Source organism: Indicator indicator, chromosome 14, assembly GCF_027791375.1.
Source record: "Indicator indicator isolate 239-I01 chromosome 14, UM_Iind_1.1, whole genome shotgun sequence".
In the NCBI taxonomy this organism is placed as follows: domain Eukaryota; kingdom Metazoa; phylum Chordata; class Aves; order Piciformes; family Indicatoridae; genus Indicator; species Indicator indicator.
The window spans coordinates 18,442,927-18,463,189 of NC_072023.1; the positions used below are offsets into that span (position 1 = coordinate 18,442,927).

At 43.3% G+C, this 20,263-nt stretch overlaps 1 protein-coding gene across 1 annotated transcript in view; it reads right to left on the reverse strand.

The window, feature by feature from the left end:
- The window catches only part of IRAG2 (inositol 1,4,5-triphosphate receptor associated 2), a 41,322-nt gene extending 22,030 nt beyond the window's left edge, over positions 1-19,292 (reverse strand). The window contains exons 1-17 of the mRNA XM_054387096.1: positions 19,217-19,292; positions 18,441-18,621; positions 18,161-18,222; positions 18,001-18,079; positions 16,415-16,573; positions 15,198-15,315; positions 13,190-13,240; positions 12,025-12,102; positions 11,180-11,236; positions 9,289-9,348; positions 9,124-9,188; positions 8,937-9,036; positions 7,800-7,913; positions 7,426-7,527; positions 3,154-3,317; positions 1,686-1,800; positions 1,089-1,251 (exon numbers count right to left, since the gene is read on the reverse strand). Coding sequence (XP_054243071.1) covers positions 1,089-1,251; positions 1,686-1,800; positions 3,154-3,317; positions 7,426-7,527; positions 7,800-7,913; positions 8,937-9,036; positions 9,124-9,188; positions 9,289-9,348; positions 11,180-11,236; positions 12,025-12,102; positions 13,190-13,240; positions 15,198-15,315; positions 16,415-16,573; positions 18,001-18,079; positions 18,161-18,222; positions 18,441-18,621; positions 19,217-19,292 — 1,744 coding nt within the window. The remainder of the gene's footprint in view (positions 1-1,088; positions 1,252-1,685; positions 1,801-3,153; positions 3,318-7,425; positions 7,528-7,799; positions 7,914-8,936; positions 9,037-9,123; positions 9,189-9,288; positions 9,349-11,179; positions 11,237-12,024; positions 12,103-13,189; positions 13,241-15,197; positions 15,316-16,414; positions 16,574-18,000; positions 18,080-18,160; positions 18,223-18,440; positions 18,622-19,216) is intronic.
- Positions 19,293-20,263: the final 971 nt, after the last annotated feature.

Genomic DNA, 20,263 nt, shown 5'->3' on the forward strand with positions numbered 1-20,263 from the left:
GAGCTTTCCTTCTCTTTTTGGTGCATCCAGTTACTGACTCATTCGTTCTCCAAGACAGAGGCCATAAAGCACAGAGAGGCTTGAGGATGAGGGGTGGAAGTCTAAGAAACACCACATGTGCCAAGATCTACTTCTGAACAAGAGGAAAAACTTCTTGACTGTGAGGGTGCCAGAGCACCAGAACAGGCTGCCCAGAGAGGTGGTGGAGTCTCCTTCTATAAAGACTATCAAGGAGCATCTGGACACATTCCTGTGTGAATTGCCCTAGGTGATCCTGCTTTGAGGGGGGAAAGTGGAAAGGGGGAGGCTGGACTTCATCTCTGGAGGTCCCTTCCAACCCTTAACATTCTATGATTCTATGATCTTTCCTACAAGACAAACTGTAGCTTCACATAAAATTGTCTGAGACATGGTATAGGATGAGCACCAGCCACAGAGCCCTGGGAAATGCATGTCTGAGGCCAAGCATTTAGTGTGAGTAAGTTCAAATTTTTTTGCAATCAGCCCAGCCCCCACCCACTGGGATCCCACCTGATTCTCATCCAAGATACCATAAAATGGTTTGGGTTGGAAAGGACCTCCAAAGGTCACCTACTCCAACACCACTGCAGGCAGCAGGGACATCCCCCACTAGATCAGCTTGTTCAGAGCTTTGTCCAGCCTCACCTTGAATATCTCCAAGGCTGAGACTTCAACTACCTCCCTGGGCAACCTGTTGCAGTGTTCCAGCACCCTCACGGTGCAGAACTTGTTCCTAACATCCAATCTAAATCTGCTCTTCTCTCATTTCAAACCATTGCCCCTCATCCTACCACTACAGACATTTGTAAACAGTCCCTCTGCAGCCTTCTTGTACTTCAGATACTGGCAGGCTGCTATTAGGTCTCCCTGGAGCTCTCTCTCCTATCATGGTTGCAGATCTCTTTAAAAGAGATGGAGAAAAGGAAAAGAGGGGGAGAAAAAAAAAAAGAAGACTCCCCAGAGCATTTTAATCATTTTACAAGCTGCTCTGCAGTTCAGTCCCATTACCCCTTGCCATAAGTATGAAAGATTTGCCCATGCAAGAGCACACTGCAGTAGTTACTCACTTTTCAGGTCGTTCACTTTTTCTTGCAGCAACTGGCAAGTGCTTGTTAAAGCTGCATTCACATCCCTGAGTTTTTGCTGCTCAGAAGTGGCTTCCTCTAACTTGCATTTCAAGGATGCACCTTCCTCACAAGCAGAGCGAAAGGCTTCAGCTTGATCCTCCACCTAAGCACAAAACAATGTTCAAGAAACAAAGGAGGGAAAGGAAGAAAAAAAAAATGAAGAGGCTAACAGAAGGAGCCTCTGCAGTTCATGTACATGAAACCAAACTGCATCTGCTCTTTCTCAGGAAGTGATAAAGCTCCCTCTGAACTTCTGCATTTTGACGTTGGGGTGGACTGTGTATGGAAGCTATTTTGGGTATTCTTTCCTCTCTTTTTTTTTAAGCCACCACAAATATGCAATGCTGCCTCTTTCATCAGCAAACTGTTGTCACCGCCTCCTCAAATTTTACTTCCTCTGCCAGTTCCACTTTTGAAATGAGGTACTCTGTTCTGAACATGCAATTTCCTTTCCCATAGAGCAGCAATGCATTGTACATAGCCTTTTTTCATCTGCATCCTTGTTTCCTGCATAGAAGGAACTAGACTGTCCCTTACCTGTTTGCTGGCATCCTCAAGCTGTGTTGTAGCCTTTTGCAGCTCTAAACCAAGGGCTTCTGCCTGGCCAGCAGTTTCTGCTTGTAACTGCTTGACAGTTTTTATCTCATGTTGCCTGCAGGGTAAGAGAGCAGAAACCACAATGGTGTTACTGACATCTTGGAGCAGGCATGGCAGGGAGAGTACACACATTCTAGTTGAGACAGGCAGCAAGGCCATGCTGAGTTACTGCATACTGCAGCTCCCCAGGGCCTAGCACCAGGGTCTTAGTTCTTGCTAAGCACAATTTAAACTAGTAAATAGAGAAGGCTTTTCTATAGCAGGAATAGAAGTTTTCCCTATTTCTCCCCAGCTGACCAGAGCAATGGCTATGCCAGCCCCAGCCAGCTGGATATCAGAGTGGAAGACTCTGGAATATCCAGAGAACTTCACAAGAACAAGAGCTTAGTAGGGCAAACTTTTGCCATTTGGTCAGCAGAATGCATTGCCTCATAGTGTAGGAGAAAACAATAAGAGGATATAAAGCAAATAATTGTAGAAAAGATATTCTGGAGCTAGTACTGCAGATATACAGCTCCTCAGATTCATTTCCCAGTATTTCAGAAGGTATTTCACTTCACAACAAGCAGATGCCATCAGAAGCAGTGCTAAAGGTGATGACTTTTAAGTACCTGATGTTGGGAGGTCTACTTTAATAACACTGAATGGAAGGTAAGTCAGGCAGTATGACTGCTCCATGTTAGATCTCAGGGATGCAAAGCCCTAGGAAGCTGCTTACACTCCAAACCTAGGTAAAGGCATAGCCTGCAAAAATTTACACCTAGTGTAGGACAGCTGAAAGCTGACACTATCAGTAAGCCTGGGTTCCACAAGGACAACAAATTTAGATTATTTATTCTGGAAAAAAATCTCTACAAACTTGACTAGCTGCTTTCCTGAATGTCTGAGCAGAGGTTTACACCTGCTGGGTTTTGCTGCCATATTTGTAACATCCAAACTCATCTAGCAGGAGCCAATAGGCTGAAATTTAAAGTTCATTTTCATACTTAACAAGATAACTCCTTGAAGCTATACCATGGAGAAACTGAGACATCACATTGTCTGGCATTAACAATTGTCTTCTAGAGCAATGATACTTGCAGGCACATTTTACAGGTGCTTCACACAAAACCAGCAGCAGTTTATTTAATGGTTGCACCTGCTACTTATGCAGTGCCCTCTTGTTTTAACTGCTCAGTCTGTGGTCTCCCTGGTGCTTTCAAAGACACCTCCAAGATGTTACTTCATATACTTCACTCCCCCAGTGCAAACGTTATGCTAAAACCTCTCTGCAAATCAGCAGATAATATCCTCTGTGAGAAAAGTCTGCAGAATTCAGTTGAACTTTGTTCCACAACACAAAAGACCCAACCAAAACAAAACCACAGAAAAACCCCCAACAAACAAAACTCAGCTAAGCCAAGGGTACCTGGCAGAGAGCTCTTTCCTTAGGTGGAACTCCTCGGTCTTAGCTCTCCTCAGATTGCCTGCCATTCGAATGAAATCCCTCTCTAGGCCTTCTTTGTATTTTTCCAAGAGAGTAAGTTTCTGGATCCAAAGGTGTCTTTTTTCTCCTAGCTCTTGCTTGAGAGCCTGTGGAAGTTTTAAACTGAGTTGCCATGTGGTCAGATGAGAAGCAGAGTCAGAGAGTAAACCAGAGCCCCAGTTTACATGATGAGAATTCATTGCCCTGCTCCAACCACTTTGTATCATCACCTACATCCAACACTATCAGAGAGAAGGTGGATGATAATACTTTGTAATCCACTGGTTGGAGAAGGGAGGAGAGAGTGAGGGAGAAATGAAAAATACATTTTAATAAGGAAGAGAATAGAAAGGACAATAGGTTTTCATTTTACACAAAACAGTGTTTTGTGCAGTCTAGCAGGTTAACAAAGCTACCTAAACTTCAAATTAGTGCCTTCTAACTCTACAGGCTGATGGGATGTGGGGACAGACAGCTTAGACCCTGTCAAGTATCAGTAATTTAAGACTTATTTTAAGATGGAGCAATGCACAACAGTTGGCACAAGAAAATGCAAGACAGTTCAGTTTGATGAATGGCTCCCAGTGTTTTCAAAAGGTCACTGCTACAGCAAAAGCCACTCTCAGCCTTTCTTTTTAGGCAGATCTAAAGTACAGAGGTAGCCCTCTTCTTCTTCAGCCCTTTTAAAAAGTATACAGGGAGGGAATGTTTATGCTGAGTGTGGCAGCAGATTACATGGTGCACAAGGAAGTCTTTTCAACTTATCCCAGACAACCTCCACCCTTACATACAGCAATAAAAGTGCTATTTCATAAGGGGAAGTGTTAATAATGACCATCTTGCAGGAAGCCCTAAAACTGGTAATTTATACTTCTCACCCTTTCCTCAAAATACAACTAAGTCCATTGGCACCAATTTGGGTTTGTATTACAGTAAAATAAAACCCACAAACACCAATAAATCCATATTTGTCATACACATCTAGCAGATGAAATCTGCCTAAGGGAAGACTATGGGATTAAAGGCTTTCAAGCTTTATCTGACTTGTAGGAAGAAAAAGGGAAAGAGGGTAGAAATGAAGTGTTAAATAGCACTATATCCTCTCTGTTTCTCTAAACAGTGCAGTGGAAAGCATGGAGCAAGAGGAATGCAGTCTTCTTTCTCTGGTCTCGTTTGACTGAGCATACAAGACAAGAATCCCTGGCTTTTAAAAAATGCTCAATGAGAGTCAAACAGAGCTACAAATCAGGTTGGGATTTCTGGGATTTTACAAAATTCGTTGAAAGGGGGAAACATCAACCCTACAAATACCATTACCGACTTGTGAGTTAGAGCCTAATGTTGTTCATGAATCATAGAATGGGAGGGCTTGGAAGGGACCCCCAGAGATCATCCAGTCCAAGCCCTGTGCCAAAATAAGATCACCTAGGGCACATCCCACAGGAACACATCCAGATGGGTCTTGAAAAGTCCCCAGAGAATGAAACTCCACCACCTCTCCAAGCAGCCTGTTCCATGGCTCCAGCACCCTTACAGTAAAGTTTTTCCTCACGCTGAGGTGGAACTTCCTTTGCTCCAGTTTGTGTCCACTGTCCCTCATCTTATCACAGGGCACCACTGAAAGAGCCTATTCCCTTCTCCTTGACACTCACCCTTCAGATATTTGTAAACAGTAATAAGGTCTCCTCTCAGTCTTTTCTCCAGACTGAACAGCCCCAGGTATCTCCACCTTTCCTCATCAGACAGATGTTCCAGTCTCTTCCTCATCCTCATAGACTCCATTGGACTCTAATATTTCCCTGGTCCTCTTGAACTGGGGAGCCCAGAACTGGCCACAATACTCCAGGTGTGGCCTCATTAGGGCAGAGTAAATGAGTGGGAGAACCTCCCTTCACCTGCTGGCTACACTCTTCTTAATGCACCCCAGGATACCATCAGTCTTCTTGGCCACAAGGGTACATTGCTGTCCTATGAGCTTCAAACAAAAAAGCTTCCTATATGAAGTATCATGCTACACACACAAAAATCCCAAACCAACCCAACCCAACAACAACAACAAAAAAAACAAAGCACAAAAGGAGAGCCTGAGCAGTTTCACTAGATAAAATGTAACTAGGATACCATGGGATGTGACTATGTGAAAATGCCCACATCCTGAAGAAGAGCTGCTCAGCCAAGACAGGTAGCATTTGTTCTTAGAAATAACATTGGTTTGACACTATGTGGCTTCTTCTAGCTAGGTGAAGACAGTACATTTGACACGAAGTCACTGCTCCCCCCCACAGGCCCAAGGAAGACAGGACCTTCAATTTTAAAAGAATCATCTTCCTTGCTCCTCTGTTAGCTTAGTTTCCAGATGCATCATACTCTAGCAGCTAGAGTAGGATTCATTTGGCACCATCAACTCCAACACCCACAGCAAAAGTTTTTAGTTTCACATGTTTAACAGGAATTTGATCCCAATGTAAATGGTAAATTAACAACCATTTTTCAGCTGTGACAGGTTTACAGGAGGAACTTAGAGCAAGGCATGAACCAGCACTTTCCCAGAGTCTACCCGAAGTCACACTAGAGTGAAGAAAGCAAGATGCTTACACCTTCCTCATGGGGAAGCTTTCAGGATTTACATAAACTAAAAAAAAAAAAAACCAACAAACCAAAAAACAAAACACCAAACCATGGCTGCAGACTGGATGGCTCCAATGATTCCTCCCACTGCCCCTGCGGCCACTGGATTGAGAAAGGTAACTATGTCAATTTACTCTGCTCTGGTGAGACCTCACCTGGAGTCCTGAATCCAGCTCTGGAGCCCTTAATGGAGGAAGGGCCTGATGGAGCAGGTCCAGAGGTGGGCCACAAAAACAATCAGGGGTCTGGAGCACCTCTTCTATGAAAACAGGCTGAGGGAGCTGGGGTTGTTCAGCCTGGAGAAGAGAAGGCTCCAGGCAGACCTAATAGCAGCCTTCCAGTACCTGCAGGGGGCTACAAGAAGGCTGCTGGGGACTGTTTGCAAAGGCCTGCTGGGAAAGGAGAGGGACAAACAGTTTCAAACTAGAGAAGAGTAGATTGGATGTCAGGAACATGTTCTGCACCACAAGGGTGGTGAAACACTGCAACAGGTTGCTCAGGGAGGTAGTTGAGGCCCCGTCCTTGGAGATATTCAAGATGAGGCTTGACAGGGCTCTGGGCAACCTGATCTAGTGGACAATGTCCCTGCTTAGAGCAGAGGGGGTTGGACTAGATGACCTTTGGAGGTCCCTTCCAACCCAGACCATTCTACGATTCTCTAACAGGGCCAGCTACATTTTGTGTCACGAGAGGAAATGAAGGGGAGCCTTCTGCTTAAGAAGATAACAGCTTAAAGCAGTACACACTGTGATGCCACTTGCTCTTACTTAAGTGGGAGAAATTGAGGGTTTGGCATCTAGTAAGGAGCTGAAAAACAGCATTAATACCCAGTTTGGTGGAGTTTTCTGTAGCACTGCTAACAATAGATTATTGAAAAACCCCACATCCAGCAAGATGAACATTTCAGAAACTGTGCTGGTACATGGTATCTGGAGTTCAGCTGGGAGAGGGAACAGGAAGCAAGAGCAAGAGAGTTGAGCTGTGTCCACAAACTGCTGCTACCACATGGGGAAGTTTTTTTTGCCAGTTATGCAAAAGTCTTTACTTCCAAACCTGAGAAGAAGTGTAAGAAAAAACACATTATGCAAGGTTAAGTTGTATAATATGGTTTTGTAGGACCTTTTCCCTTGGAAGGTGTGCAAACACCTTGCCCTTCACATGAAAGTAAACCCTGTGACGGCTTTGATTTGGAAATACTGCTATGTAGTCATGTCTCTCCTCCTCTTGGTGGTGAAACCATTCACTACCGTAGTCAGATTCAAGGCACAGGGGAAAATGGGTGCTTGAAGCACACAAACATACAGCAGACAGAAAAATCTTCACAGTTCACAGTATAATGTTGTCACCTGATCTCATTTTCCTCTTCAAACCCACTTGCTTCACCTACCCTTTCCTTCAGGCATACTTTAACAAAGTGGGGTTTTGCAGAAGGCAAAAAAATAATCACAGAAGATCCTGTTCTCTGAACAGCCATCCCTGACCTCCAAGTGGACTGCCATAACCTCAAGTAATTAACAAGCATAGCATACAGCTTAAGATTTTACACAGCCCCACTATTTCATAGAACAGCTTCAAAGAAACACTTACCCCAAGTTTTCTTTCCCATGCCTGTTGCGTGTTGACATCAAAGTCTTTCACCCATTCTAAAGAAGTCACAACAAGCTCCTCTGCTTCAGAGGCTTCCTCTAGCTGAAAAGTAATTATTACAAAAACAGGAAAAAAACCAAACAACATCAAACAGTAACCTTTCTAGTCCTAGTCTGACAGAATGCTACCCAGAGTTACTAGGTTGTAATAAGTGACAGTGTTAGAGTAGGTGCCCAGGATTAAAGTGTGCCCCACCTCCAGAGAAGCTGCTCTTTGAAGAGTAAACATGATCTGACAATCAGTGCTTGGAGAACCCCTCATTAAGAGGCTGATAGAAGCCCATTATATTTATTAACAGAAGCTCTGCTACTGACCAGCTTTTGCATGATAGCCTTGAAGTTTTCTCCTGCATATTCAGGTCCCTGAAGTAAAAACAGCACTTCACGGTCCAGCGTTTCATCCAGGGACATCGACTCAGCCTTGGTGATCTTTCAAGAGATGGAAGAGCCAGCTAACATTTTGACATCTCCTTACTGCAAACCAGCATTAGTGACATTTAGACTTTTTCCAAAGTATTTACCAGAAGGTCAGAACTACTAAAACCTGAAGCCTGTAAAAGCTATTCAAAACCATCATGTTGTGGGACTTCAAATGAAAGCAAGTCAGTCAGGATGCTGGGAGATCCAATGTAAATCTTCACATCAGCGGTAGGCAAGAGTAAGTCAGTAATTAGTTATCTTTACTCAGAAGAAGCTTTACAAGCAAGGAATGAGTAGAACCCTAGGTTGCCTTACAGGTGATTTGGTGTAATTGTCTCCTCACAGCATTTAGTGACTCAGCGTAGCGAGATGCAATAGGGGACAACACATTATTTGGGAGCTGCCTGGCCAAGTGGACCTCTCATTTCTGGTCCTGTAGTTTTAGGAGTTTTTTTCTGTTGCACATGTGTCTCTCTGCAAACATACCACATACAATAGCAAGTCTTACAAGACAAATCACTGCAATAGCACCTATTTGTTGTCAGCTCTGCTGCACAGCTTGCATTTGAAGGGAAGACAGCACTGTAAGGAAAGATGGAGGGAGGCCAGTATCTAGTGGAATCCCTCTGGCATTGGTACTAGGACCAGGACTATTCAATATATTCATCAATGACCTGGATGAGGGCACTGTCAGCAAGTTTACTGATGACACCAAACTGAGAGGAGTGGCTAACACCACTCAGGCTCTGTTGCCAGTCAGCAAGACCTCTTCAAGCTGGAGAGTTGCGTGGGGAGAAACTGAATGAAATCCAACAAGGCCAAGGGTAGAGTCTGGCATCTGGGAAAGAACAATCCCATGGACCAGGATAGGCTAGGGACTGACCTGTTGGAGAGCAGCTCTGGGGAAAGGGACCTGGGGTGGGTCTAATGTCTTTCAGCTCCAGGATTACTAATGATCTACAGGGAATAAGCTTTGGTCTTCCTTTACTGATGCAAGACAATGTGGATGAGAATCAAAGATTTGATTCATACCTCAGAAGTCTGGGCAAGTTCCAGTTCACAGTGCAGTGAATTCATCCCTTCAGGAACACTGCTGTTAAGTTTACACAGCAATGGGAGACTCAAGCCATTTCTAAAAGAAGCAGACAACAACCCCAGACATCAGCCCTTTTTTAGTTTTGAGGAACTGCATTTCCTAAGACCTGTCCACAATACTCACAAGATCAGCTCTTGCTGCATGTGTTGCATGTTCTCCAGCAGCTTTTTCTTTTCTGCCCTCAGTGTCTAAAACACAGCACAGACAGTGTTAGTCTGTCATGCAGAATAACCACAGGATATGCATGCTTTCCCCCCCAGTGTCATAAGCTAAACTTGTGTTCCATACCTCTATTATTGAAGAACATTCCACAACTGTTAACTTCAGTTCTTTGATGGCCTGCTCCTTCTGCAGAGATTGTGGAGATAAAAAAAAAAAACAACCAACAAACAAAACATTTAAAGTTTACAATCTGATAACTAGCACATTCATAGAATCATAGGATGAGCTAGGTTGGAAGAGACCTCCAAAGGTCATCCAGTCCATCCCCCTCTGCAGTCAGCAGAAACATCCTCCACTAGATCAGCTTGTTCAGAGCCTTGTCCAGCCTGGCCTTGGATATCCCCAGGGGTGGGGCCTCAACTATATGCCTGAGCAACCTGTTGCAGTGTTCCAGCACCCTCATGGTGCAGAACTTGTTCCTAACATCCCATCTAAACCTGCTCTTCTCTCATTTCAAACTGTTGCCTCTCGTCCTATCACTCCAGACCTTTTTAAGCAGTCCCTCTGCAGCCTTCCTGTAGCCCCCTTCAGGTACTGGAAGGCTGCTATTAGGTCTCCCTGGAGCCTTCTCTTCTCCAGGCTGAATAACCACAGCTCCCTCAGCCTGTACTCATAGGAGGAATGCCCTAGCCCCCGATCATTCTTTGTGGTCCTCTTCTGAACCTGCTCCGTCAGGTCACACAGGATCACAAACTGTTAGGAGTTGGAAGAGACCTCAAAAGATCATCTAGTCCAACCCCCATGTCCTTCCTATATTGAGGGTTTCAGAGCTGGACTTAGATGGATCTCCAGGTGAGGTCTCACTGGAGCAGAAGGGCAGAATCACCTCTCTCCATCTGCTGGCCGTGTTGCTTTTGATGCAGCCCAGAAGGCCAGTGACATCCTGGGCTGCAAGTTCACACTGTTGGCTCATGTCCAGCTTCTCATCCACCAGCACCCCCAAGTCCTTTTCTGCAAGTCTTCTTTCTGCAAGACTTCTGCAAAGTCCTCCTTTCTCATCATCCCTCAGCCTGGATTGATATCTAGGATTGCCCTAAGTAGGTGCAGGACCTTGCGCTTTGCCTTATTGAACCTCATGAAGGGCATTCAAAATACCTATGGCTAAGATGCCTTGTATCCAAAATAACACTGTACTGCAGGCTGGAGTAAGCTGTTCGATTTAGGTTTGAGCAGCAACCTAATTATGTAACAAAAATAGTTGTAAATTTAAAAGCATATTGGCTAACAAAATACCTCTATTCTATGTAATGCCTGAAATTTAAGGAGACAGAAAAACTCTTCTCCAGGTGCTGTGTTTTACTTTATTTCCCTGGTTTCTGTGGCAGCAGTAGCAGATTAAACTAGACAGAAGCACTCTAGTTTTAGCTGAAAACCTGGACTATATTATGCCTGGCACAAGTTTTAATCACAATTGACCCTCAAAGCAAGTTGCAATGTTCTGAGTTTCCTCTTCTTGGTTTCAATGATTAAGCATATAGACTGTAGCAAAACCTAGAAGATTACATCTCTCTAATGAGAAAGGACAAATCTACTTTTTCATTCTCTGAATCACCATTTCTAGTTTGACACAAAAAAATAGCAATTTAAGTAAAAGACAAGTAGGAAAGGATCTTTTGCAGGTACATTCTTCCACCAGCTGTTGAAGGAAGCAGCCTTTGGAAGTTTCTGTACATTTCTCTGAAGTTTATTAATTTATTTTGTTTTAATAGGTTGTGATTTTCTTTATCTTTTTTTTTTTTTAAATAAAAGCAAATCCTGAAACCTTTAATTGCACTGACTCATAACCAGGTCCTGAAGCAGATCTCGCCTACTTTGCAGCCATTTATAGGCTCAGGTTCTGTAATGTGAGAACAGTAGAAATAGAAGTGCCACAGTGAAGATAATTGCTTTGCCTTTGTACAAATCATTTCAGTATCAGTGTTTTCAGTCAAGACAATATGAAATAAAAGCAACTAACCTGGACCAAACTTGCCTCTTTATTCACCACAGTACTCTCATAGATATGTGCTTGGACCTAAAGAATGAAAAGATTAGAAATCATTCCAGTCATCAGTATGCTCTATAATACAAGTCTGTTCCCATCTCCTACATGGAAAGGAAAAAGGGGATCAACATTCCTTGCTTAGAAAAATCAAATTCTTCCTTGAATACCTTGCATGGTGTATTTCAAGGTTCAATTCTTGGACCTAGTTAAAAGAGAAAGTGTTCTCAACTTTCTCAGCCACCTTTGTTTCCTCTGCTCTGTCCAGGCTCATAGTTTAGAATCACAGAATGTCTTGGGTTGGAAGGGACCCTCAAATGTCATCTTGCCCAACCTCCCTGCAGACAGCATGGATGTCTCCAACTAGATCAGGTTGTTCAGGGCCCCATAAAGTTTGACCTTGAATGTCTCCAGGAATGGGGCCTCAATCACATTCCTGGGCAGCCTGTTTCAGTATTTCACCACTCTCATTGTAAAGAGATTCCTCCAGATGTCCAACCTAAACCTACCCTGCTCCAGTTTCAAACCACCACCGCTCGTCCTATCACTACAGACGAGAGCATGTTGCAGCAACATCAGCCAAAGCATGACTTTCTAACCCATCTTCTCAAGGAGCAAGGAAAAGGTTTCCTAGAATTTTAACTTAACAGGAAAGAGTAAAACTGTGGTTTATGTTATCCTACCTTTTATCCTCTAGACAACAACTTTTAGTCAAAGCTGTCGCAGTAAGCTATGACTGCACTGCAGTTCTTGACTACAGACAGGGTCAGGGCAGAAATTCCCAGCACTAGACCTGTTTCTCCTAGAGTTGAAATGGTTACCTCAAGCTCTGCTGCATCTTTAGACAGCTCCAAAATCTTCTTTTGAAGTCCATCAGCCTCCATGCTATTCCTAATATTCTGAACAAGATACAGAACATATTGTTAAGAGATTCCTGAATGCATGGGTCTGTTTTTTATTGTTATGCATGATTTAACCACTTTCTCTATTTCATCCTAAATAGTCTAAAACAAAGGCTGCAAGTATTAAAACATTTTTTCCACCTGATAAAAGCTGGTTTCTAAAATACTTACTTTAAAGAAATAAAGGCCAGTAAGAACAAATCCCCTCTGAACAGCAGAGTTTTAACATATAGCATTTTTATAGCTGTGTTATCTAGAAATGCTTGGAATTTGTCTATATAGCTTTAAAAATGAGGAGAAATAAAAGCTGTTTGTCCCTGTCCCCCATGCTTTCCTAACCCTGTTATCCTTACCCAACTGTGTCAGCGTGAGCTGAAATTCCCCCCGCCACCGACAATAACCAGGCTAGCTCAGTCTGGAAGCAAATGAAAGCTGTACTGACAAGCAAAATCTACAATCTATGATGAAATGCAATGAATACGTACAAATATACAAAATTCACAACATTTACAAATATATACAATCAACAGAAAAGCACAACCAAGATCCCTTTGCTTCCCTCCAAAGGGGACCTTTCCCAAGGGGCCTCTCTCCCAGGGGCTTCCCCCCAGGCCCCCCTGGCAGAAAGCAGAGTTAGAGCAGAAAGTTGTTAACTTAGCTGCCAAGGTCAGTGTGTTGTCTTCAGCCAGAAGAGAAGAAGAAACAGCAGCCAGACAGCCCAGCAACTGCCCCCACTGCAGACTGCAGAGTGCCCCACTTCGTTTTGGGTAATAGTTCTTAAACATTTCTATCTATCCAATGGAAGTGTTTAGAACAATCAGTATTTTGCTTTCCTTACACCCAATAGTGACTTATTTACACTCTTCAGCTTTCTCTGCTCGAACTTTGCAAGGAAAAATTAAAGACAGTTTCAAACCATCACACCAGCAAATGGAAATTCTGTAACATAGTACAACTTCAAGACACAAAGACTTATAAGATAACCTAATTAGCATGTCAGGCTTCAAAGCCTGACAAACATTTAGTCATGGTCATCTTTTAGCTAGATAAGAATATGTACTTGCAAAGTCATGATTTGTATTACCTCTTCCTGAAGAGAAGTAATTTTGATGATGAGAGCCTGATTTTCTTTTTCCTGATCAGGTTTATTTAAATAAAAATGAAAAGAAACAAGAGAGAAATCAAAACAGTTGGTTTCAGCATGTCAAGTTCAACATTCAAAACCAAACTAAGGCAAAAAGTAACACACCACAAACACATCCAGGACCCAGGATGAAGCTGTAGTGTGGTGTTCCTCTGCTTCAGAAAGCACAGCAAGAGGAGTGCTGAGACTAGTTGAGCTCAGGAAGCCTCAGCTGAAGTGTTTTACATAGGCATTTCACATCAGAGCACAACTCAGACCACCAGATGATAGAAAAAGGTATTCAAGGGCAGAGTGAGCAAACCTATAGTGTTCATGCTGGAGTTCAGACAGATCTGAAACTAAGGGACTTAAAAGCACAACTAATAATATTTCTCCCTCTCACCCTATCTCCTTCTCAAAAGGAGAATTCTGCATGTAATCTGAAAATATATCAAATCAAGAATACACACGCACTGTAACAGGATAGCACCAGAAAAATGTGTTCTTGCTCAGCATGGAAGACTTTTTGGCTTTCTAAATACCCACCATCAGCAGCACTCAGAGCTATGGAACAACTATTTACAGCTACACCCACACAGCAAACCTTGGAGATACAAACAACATGCATGGCAATGATGCAAAATATATATTCTCCAGAGAACCTGTGCTCTGCTCTCTGGCAATACCTGTGAAAGCTGCAGCCACCTGGGCCTCATTACCAGGCAGCTTTACACATTATAGTCAAAGGCTTTGCTGCTAAGGAACCTGGGGTGCAGTTCAGATGCTTTCACGTAGGCAGCTCATGCCCTTTGAGACACACAAAGATGTGCTGCCTGGCTTCCAGCCATCAGTCCAGACTGGACAGGTTTTTCTCATAGGCCCTTGTCACTATCTGCTAGCCCATGCAGGCACTGAAAATAACCTAGGGGAGTTTTGGATAATTACTCATGTGGACATCTGAACTGCATCTTGTGTCCCTGTTTGTTCTAGGAAAGCGTGCTGGTAGAACATTACCAACAGCAAAACAGACAGGGTTCCAGGAGGGCAGCAGGAGATCTGTTGTCCTTACGTATAGTTGGATGTGAGACTAACCCTTTCCTTTTGTTGTCCTCACTGTAACTGACAACTGTTTAGAGAAACTTCCATGCAAGACCTTCAGTGTTTTCATAACACTAACGAGTCACACCCAGGATTGTAAAAATATAGAATTGTTTCAGTTGGAAAACACCTCAAAGATAGAGTCCAACCATCAGCCCAAGACCACCATGGCCCTTAAATCACGTCCCGAAGTTCCATGTCTGTATGTTTTTTGAATGCCCCCAGGGATGGTGACTCCACCATCAAACTAGGCAGCCTGTTCCCATGCGTGACCACTCTTTCAGGAGAGAGATTTTTCCTAATAAACCTCTCCTGGCACAATTTCAGGCCATTTCCTCTTGTTCTATCCTAAGGAGGACAGACTTAACTCCCACCTCACTCCAACATCCTCTCAGGGAGTTGTAGAGAGCAATGAGGTCTCCCCTCAGCCTCCTCTTCTCCAGACCAAATGACCCCAGTTCCTTCAGCTGCTCCTCACCAGACCTGTCCTCTAGACACTTCACCAGCTTTGTTGCCCATCCCTGGACATGCTCCAGCACCTCAATGTCCTTCTTGGAGTGAGGGATCCAAAACTGAACATAGCATTCAATGTGTAGCCTCACTAGCACCCAGCACAGGAGCACAATCACTTCCCTACTCCTGCTGGCCACACTACTGCTGATACAGGCCAGGATGCTGTTGGCCATCTCGGCCACCTGAGCACACTTGCTAGCTCACATTCAGATGATTATATCAAGCATCCTCAAAAAGCCTCAGTACCTACTGGTACAGAGAATGTCATACTGCTGATTTTTTGTCTGAGTGGTTCTGCCACTGTTACAGCAAAGTATGAGATGCTGTGCAATGTAAGCTAAGAAGTAAGAGCACCTACTAGTTGTTTATTTTGGCAAAGAACCTGCTCTCTCTTCTCTTCTGACAGGTTCAGGTTAGTTTTTACTTCTTCTAGTTCTTCTTCCAGAGACTTGGCCTGCAGTACAGAATGCTGGATGCTGCAGGGGTAGAAATAAATCCAGAGAAATCTCAGTGAGTTTACTCTTGGTCATTAAACAGACTTGAAATACCAAGAACAGTATTTTTAGAAGCCACCAGGGACTTACTTGTTGGCACATATTCTTAACAGAAGAGCAACAATCAAGCTTAAGCCCATCATTTTTGTCCAGCAAGTAAAAGCTCATGGACTCACCTTCTATTTATCACCCCCTCCCACTCACACAAGGGATGAAACCCCAGGTAAACACAGCATCCAAGATAACAAAGCTTTTGTTTGCACACACCTAACAGTCTACTTTGTTACAGTCAAATGTATCAGGCTATTTGAGCACATAAACTTGGCTGTACAATAGCTCATTGTTAGTGGTTAGTGCAGTTTAAGGATAAGCTCTGCACCATTTTCTTATCCTGATCTGATACCCTAACCAATGTATATTTAACCCACGGGGCAAGGCCCTTTTCCTGGCTGGCTCTAGCACCCCAGAGCACTTGGTTCAACATGAGAGTCCACATTCCATACCACCTACAGTGCAGGACTCTTGTCTTCATCTCCCTAGAAGGTACTGGGAATGGTTTGACAGAAGATACAAGTATCTCACATTTGAATTAATTTGGTCTGATAAGCATTACAAACTCATTGCAAAAATAGGCTTGTCTTCATGGCACTTATGGGTCCTCAAACTGTGGCAATAGTACACTAGTGAGAAAACACACTTGCTTTTCTCAAGGGAGTAGGAAAAAGGCTCTTCTGTGCTCATCTCCTCTCTGCAGAGCAGCAGGTGTGTACTCTAGGACTGGAAGCCTTCTAGTACTTGGCTGTGCTCTTAGTAATACTTTATTATTATTTTGAATTAGTTTTGTTTGATTTTGCTTTACCCTAAGACTTTATGTGTGTACCTCAGGCTGGAAGATGAAAGACTGATTTTTACAAGATCTAGGAGCAGAACAAGAGGGTTAAACCTTACAGATACTACATTAAGTGAAGAAAGCCATCATAAAGCACTGGTGAGGCTTCAAAGCATAAAGCAAGGCTGGACTGCTTGGAAGAAGATAGTTCTGCCCATGGCTTGCAGACTTGGTGCAATCAGGGTCTCCCACCTTTTTGTTTGTTGACGCAGATCCTCATTGTCTGCCAACAGCTTATTGTTAGTCTCATCCACAGCTTCCAGTGTGAGCTTCAACTTGTTGTTCTCTTCCTGAAGCTTCTGGTTCTTGTACTGCAGGTCCGCGACACAGGTTATCAGGTCAGAAATGTCCCTGTTCCAGTAACAAAAACAGGAGAGGTTGACAAAGGTAATTTGATCTAATTTAGAATTTCTAAATATCCTGATGGTGTACTGCACCAATTAGAGACCTTAGAGAAGATCCCACAGAAAACTTGTAATGCTAATTACCTGTTGCTAATTTCCTCTTAGGCTACCACTCATACTTTGGCATTTACTGCATGCTTTTTGGGTACTTACTTCCCACCTAAACCATCCCCCACTTATGCACTCAGCTGAAACTTGAACAAAGATCACCCTTTTGAGATCCTGGGAAAGGATAAAGAAGAATCAGAAAGCAGATCCTAAGGGGTTTTTTACCATGCATAAAATGTGTAAGTTGGCTTTGTAACCTCTGGTGTTACTAAGTGCTTTGCTATTAACAGAATAGAAGTCAGAGTCATGGCTAAAAAAAAAAAAATTATAAAAGAAAGTCAAACCAAGCAAAACTAAGGACCAGATTTTCAGGACAATATCTTCTACTGTCATACATGTAAGAACTTGCAGGAGGTAAGGAATCACTTTAAAAAGGAAAAGAAACACACAGCAGAACTGACCACAGGGAAGCAAAAAGGTAAATGGACACAAAAGGACCAAGATATCCGTAGGAAAAATTAAAATGTGTTTAAGTCTGAGATGAATCTCTGAAGAACAACATGATGGCATCCCAGGCTGCATCAAAATCAGTGTGGACAGAGATGGAGAGAGGGGATTCTGCCACTTTGCTCTAGTAACACCTCACCTGTAGTACTGCATCCAGCTCTGGATCCCTCAACAGAGGAAGGACATGGACCTGATGGAGCAGAGCCAGAGCAGGGCCACAGCCTTCCACAAATGATCAGGGCCACAAAAATGATCAGGGGTCTGGAGCACCTCTGCTATGAGGACAGGCTGAGGGAGCTGGGGTTGTTCAGCCTGGAGAAGAGAGGGCTCCAGGCAGACCTAATAGCAGCCTTCCACTACCTGAAGGGGCTCAAGAAGGTAGCTATAAGATGCACTGTTTGCAAAGGCCTGCAGTGACAGGACAAGGGGCAAAGGTTTGAAATGAGAGAAGATCAGATTTAGATTGGATGTTAGGCACAAGTTTTACACCATGAGGGTGCTGGAACACTGCAACAGATTGCCCAGGGAGATGGTTGAGGCCCCACCCCTGGAGACATTCAAGGTGAGGCTGGACAAGGCTCTGAGCAAGCTGATCGAGTAGAGGATGTTCCTGCTGCCTGCAAGGGGGTTGGACTGGATGACCTTTGGAGGTCCCTTCCAACCCAAACCATTCTATGATTCTATGATTAAGAGCTAAAGCAGAGCAAGTTCAGCATTAAAAACTTTGGTAATACAGTTTTCTGAAACAGTGTTTCTAGGAATTACTCTCAATTCAAGCCTGGAGTGCTAAATTCTGAGAAAGAATTGATCAGGACTTACACATCTCCTTTAGACACATCACCCCCAAAGGCCTCCAAGCTTCCCGATGTAATGTTCATTTGGACAAACATCTCTTTTGCTGAAAGAAGCAGAGGTTTTGGTTACATAATTAAGAAAGTGGATTTTTCCAGAATAGAATTATAGCATAAAAAGTCTGTACCTTCAGAGGTGTTTTTGTGTACTTCCATGCTTGCTGTTGGTCCCTCAGTAACACTGTCTTCCCTGAAACAAGGAAGTACCAAGAGTCACAAAATCAGCACGGCACAGGATGGATTAACAACTTCGGAACCACAAAAAGCTTTCGGCCAAATCCCAATGTGGTCACAGTATCCTGATACCATCCTTGTTCCAGGCCAAGGAAAGCACAAACCACCAGAGCACTTTTTACTCTCCTGCTTTCACAGGAGCTTTTAGGAGGTAGATTGATAAAAAGCTATTACCATTTTCCCTTACAGTCCTCAATCCACTCTTTCATGACGGCATGAAATGTTCCCAGGTCCATGGAGATATCTTTCTTGTCTGGGTCAAGCATGCTGAACAACTCTTCAATCCCATTGTCTTCCAATCCCCGACTAGTTGTGTGTCTCAAGTAATCAACTATCTTGGAAACTGCTACTTTTCCTACAACAGATACAGGTGTTGATGCATCACACTCAAGTCCTGTAGGCCATTACAAGAGCTGTAAAAGATCTGCACTAGTGTGTATTCAGTCACCCTCAAGAGCTGTGGACATGCAACTGCAGGTCTAGAGTTACCTAGGAAGGAACAGTTCAGAGCTTTGGCTTTTTCAATACCCAAGTGTGAAAGTCCAGTTCACTAGTGTCATGAAGTTCAGTTTAGACAACCAAACTCAACATGTGCTATGATACTACTTTCAAGTCTCTCATCCATCTGGGAAACCCTGTGACTGACTCTTCTAGATGATTCTCTAACTTTTAGTTATGTCAGAGGAACATTCAGAAGAACCATCTTTTGCTCTGAAATTTCCTAAGGCTATCTTTTCTGATTAAAAGAATGCCTACAAAATAAACAGCCATTTCCAGCAAGAGGCACACACGTTTATTCTGCATCTGCCATACATACAGCCACCTAGCTAAGGGACCTAGTCAGTCTAAGCACATCACAGATTGGAACATCTCAGAAAGCATAACATGACCCGGGCCTTGAAAATTTGTGGAAAGAATAAAAAGAGAGCAACCACAATCCACTGACAAACCTGTACGCTCTACGTCACATGCACAGAAGATAGTGGTCAGCAAATCTTCTTCAGAGATCAAGCTGACATTATCCATGTTGTCAGCCTCATAATCCAGGGAATGCTTCCATCCTACGAAGAGTAAGTTTGTTACTGCCCATAACAACCAGTTTTTATTTATGCATAGTAATTTCATGTGCTGCAGCTTCTAACTACAACTTTACACTTGTTACAGCAGCAGCACCCATCACATACTACAGCTAAAATGACATTTTAAATGTCTGCTATTTTTATGATTAAAAAAACAAAGCCAACCAACCAGCTTCCTCCCCTCAGCCAAATAACACTGGGATCCACTCATAGTTGGAGCCCCCAAGCCAGGAACTAGTTTGTGCATCTGCTTCTACACATGCATGTTTGGCTGTTCTTTTGCATGAAGTAAACAAACCACAACATTTTAGGAGGTCAGTTATTTCTTCCCTTTTCCCTTCAGATACATTGTAGAGAAACCATCATGATCAGATTAAGTCAAGAAAACAATCCCTAAGGAAAAAGCAAAACAACCAAAAATTCCACAGTGCAAAAACTACAAACTTCTATTTTTTTTTAGTTAAAGACAGAGTAAATCAGTAACAAAAACTCTTATCCACAGAAAGGAATTAGCAAATTTGAGAAAGTTTAACTTGGCTCATTACTTCCTCACTGTTTACATTCACACTAACATTTTTTAGAGACAATTCAGAGAACGTTTTATGGCAGGTACACCCACCCCAGTAAAGGCCAAAATATCTCAGCAGAGAGTGTGCAACTCTTTCCTAGGCAAAGAAAAGAATTAAAGCTCAAAGTTTCACAACAGCATGGTGGTGATGACTGGTCCCCACAAACCTTGGCCCAGCCATGTGCCAGGCAGGCACATGCCTAGGTGAAAGAACAGGAAGGGTAATGCTCTTCAACCAACCAACAAAGCAAGCCCTCAGCAGAGAGGGAGCTGACCATATACAATCACAGATCAGATTTGACTTGGGTATGAACAGAGCTCTGCTGGAGGCCAAACAGAGCCTGTCTTCT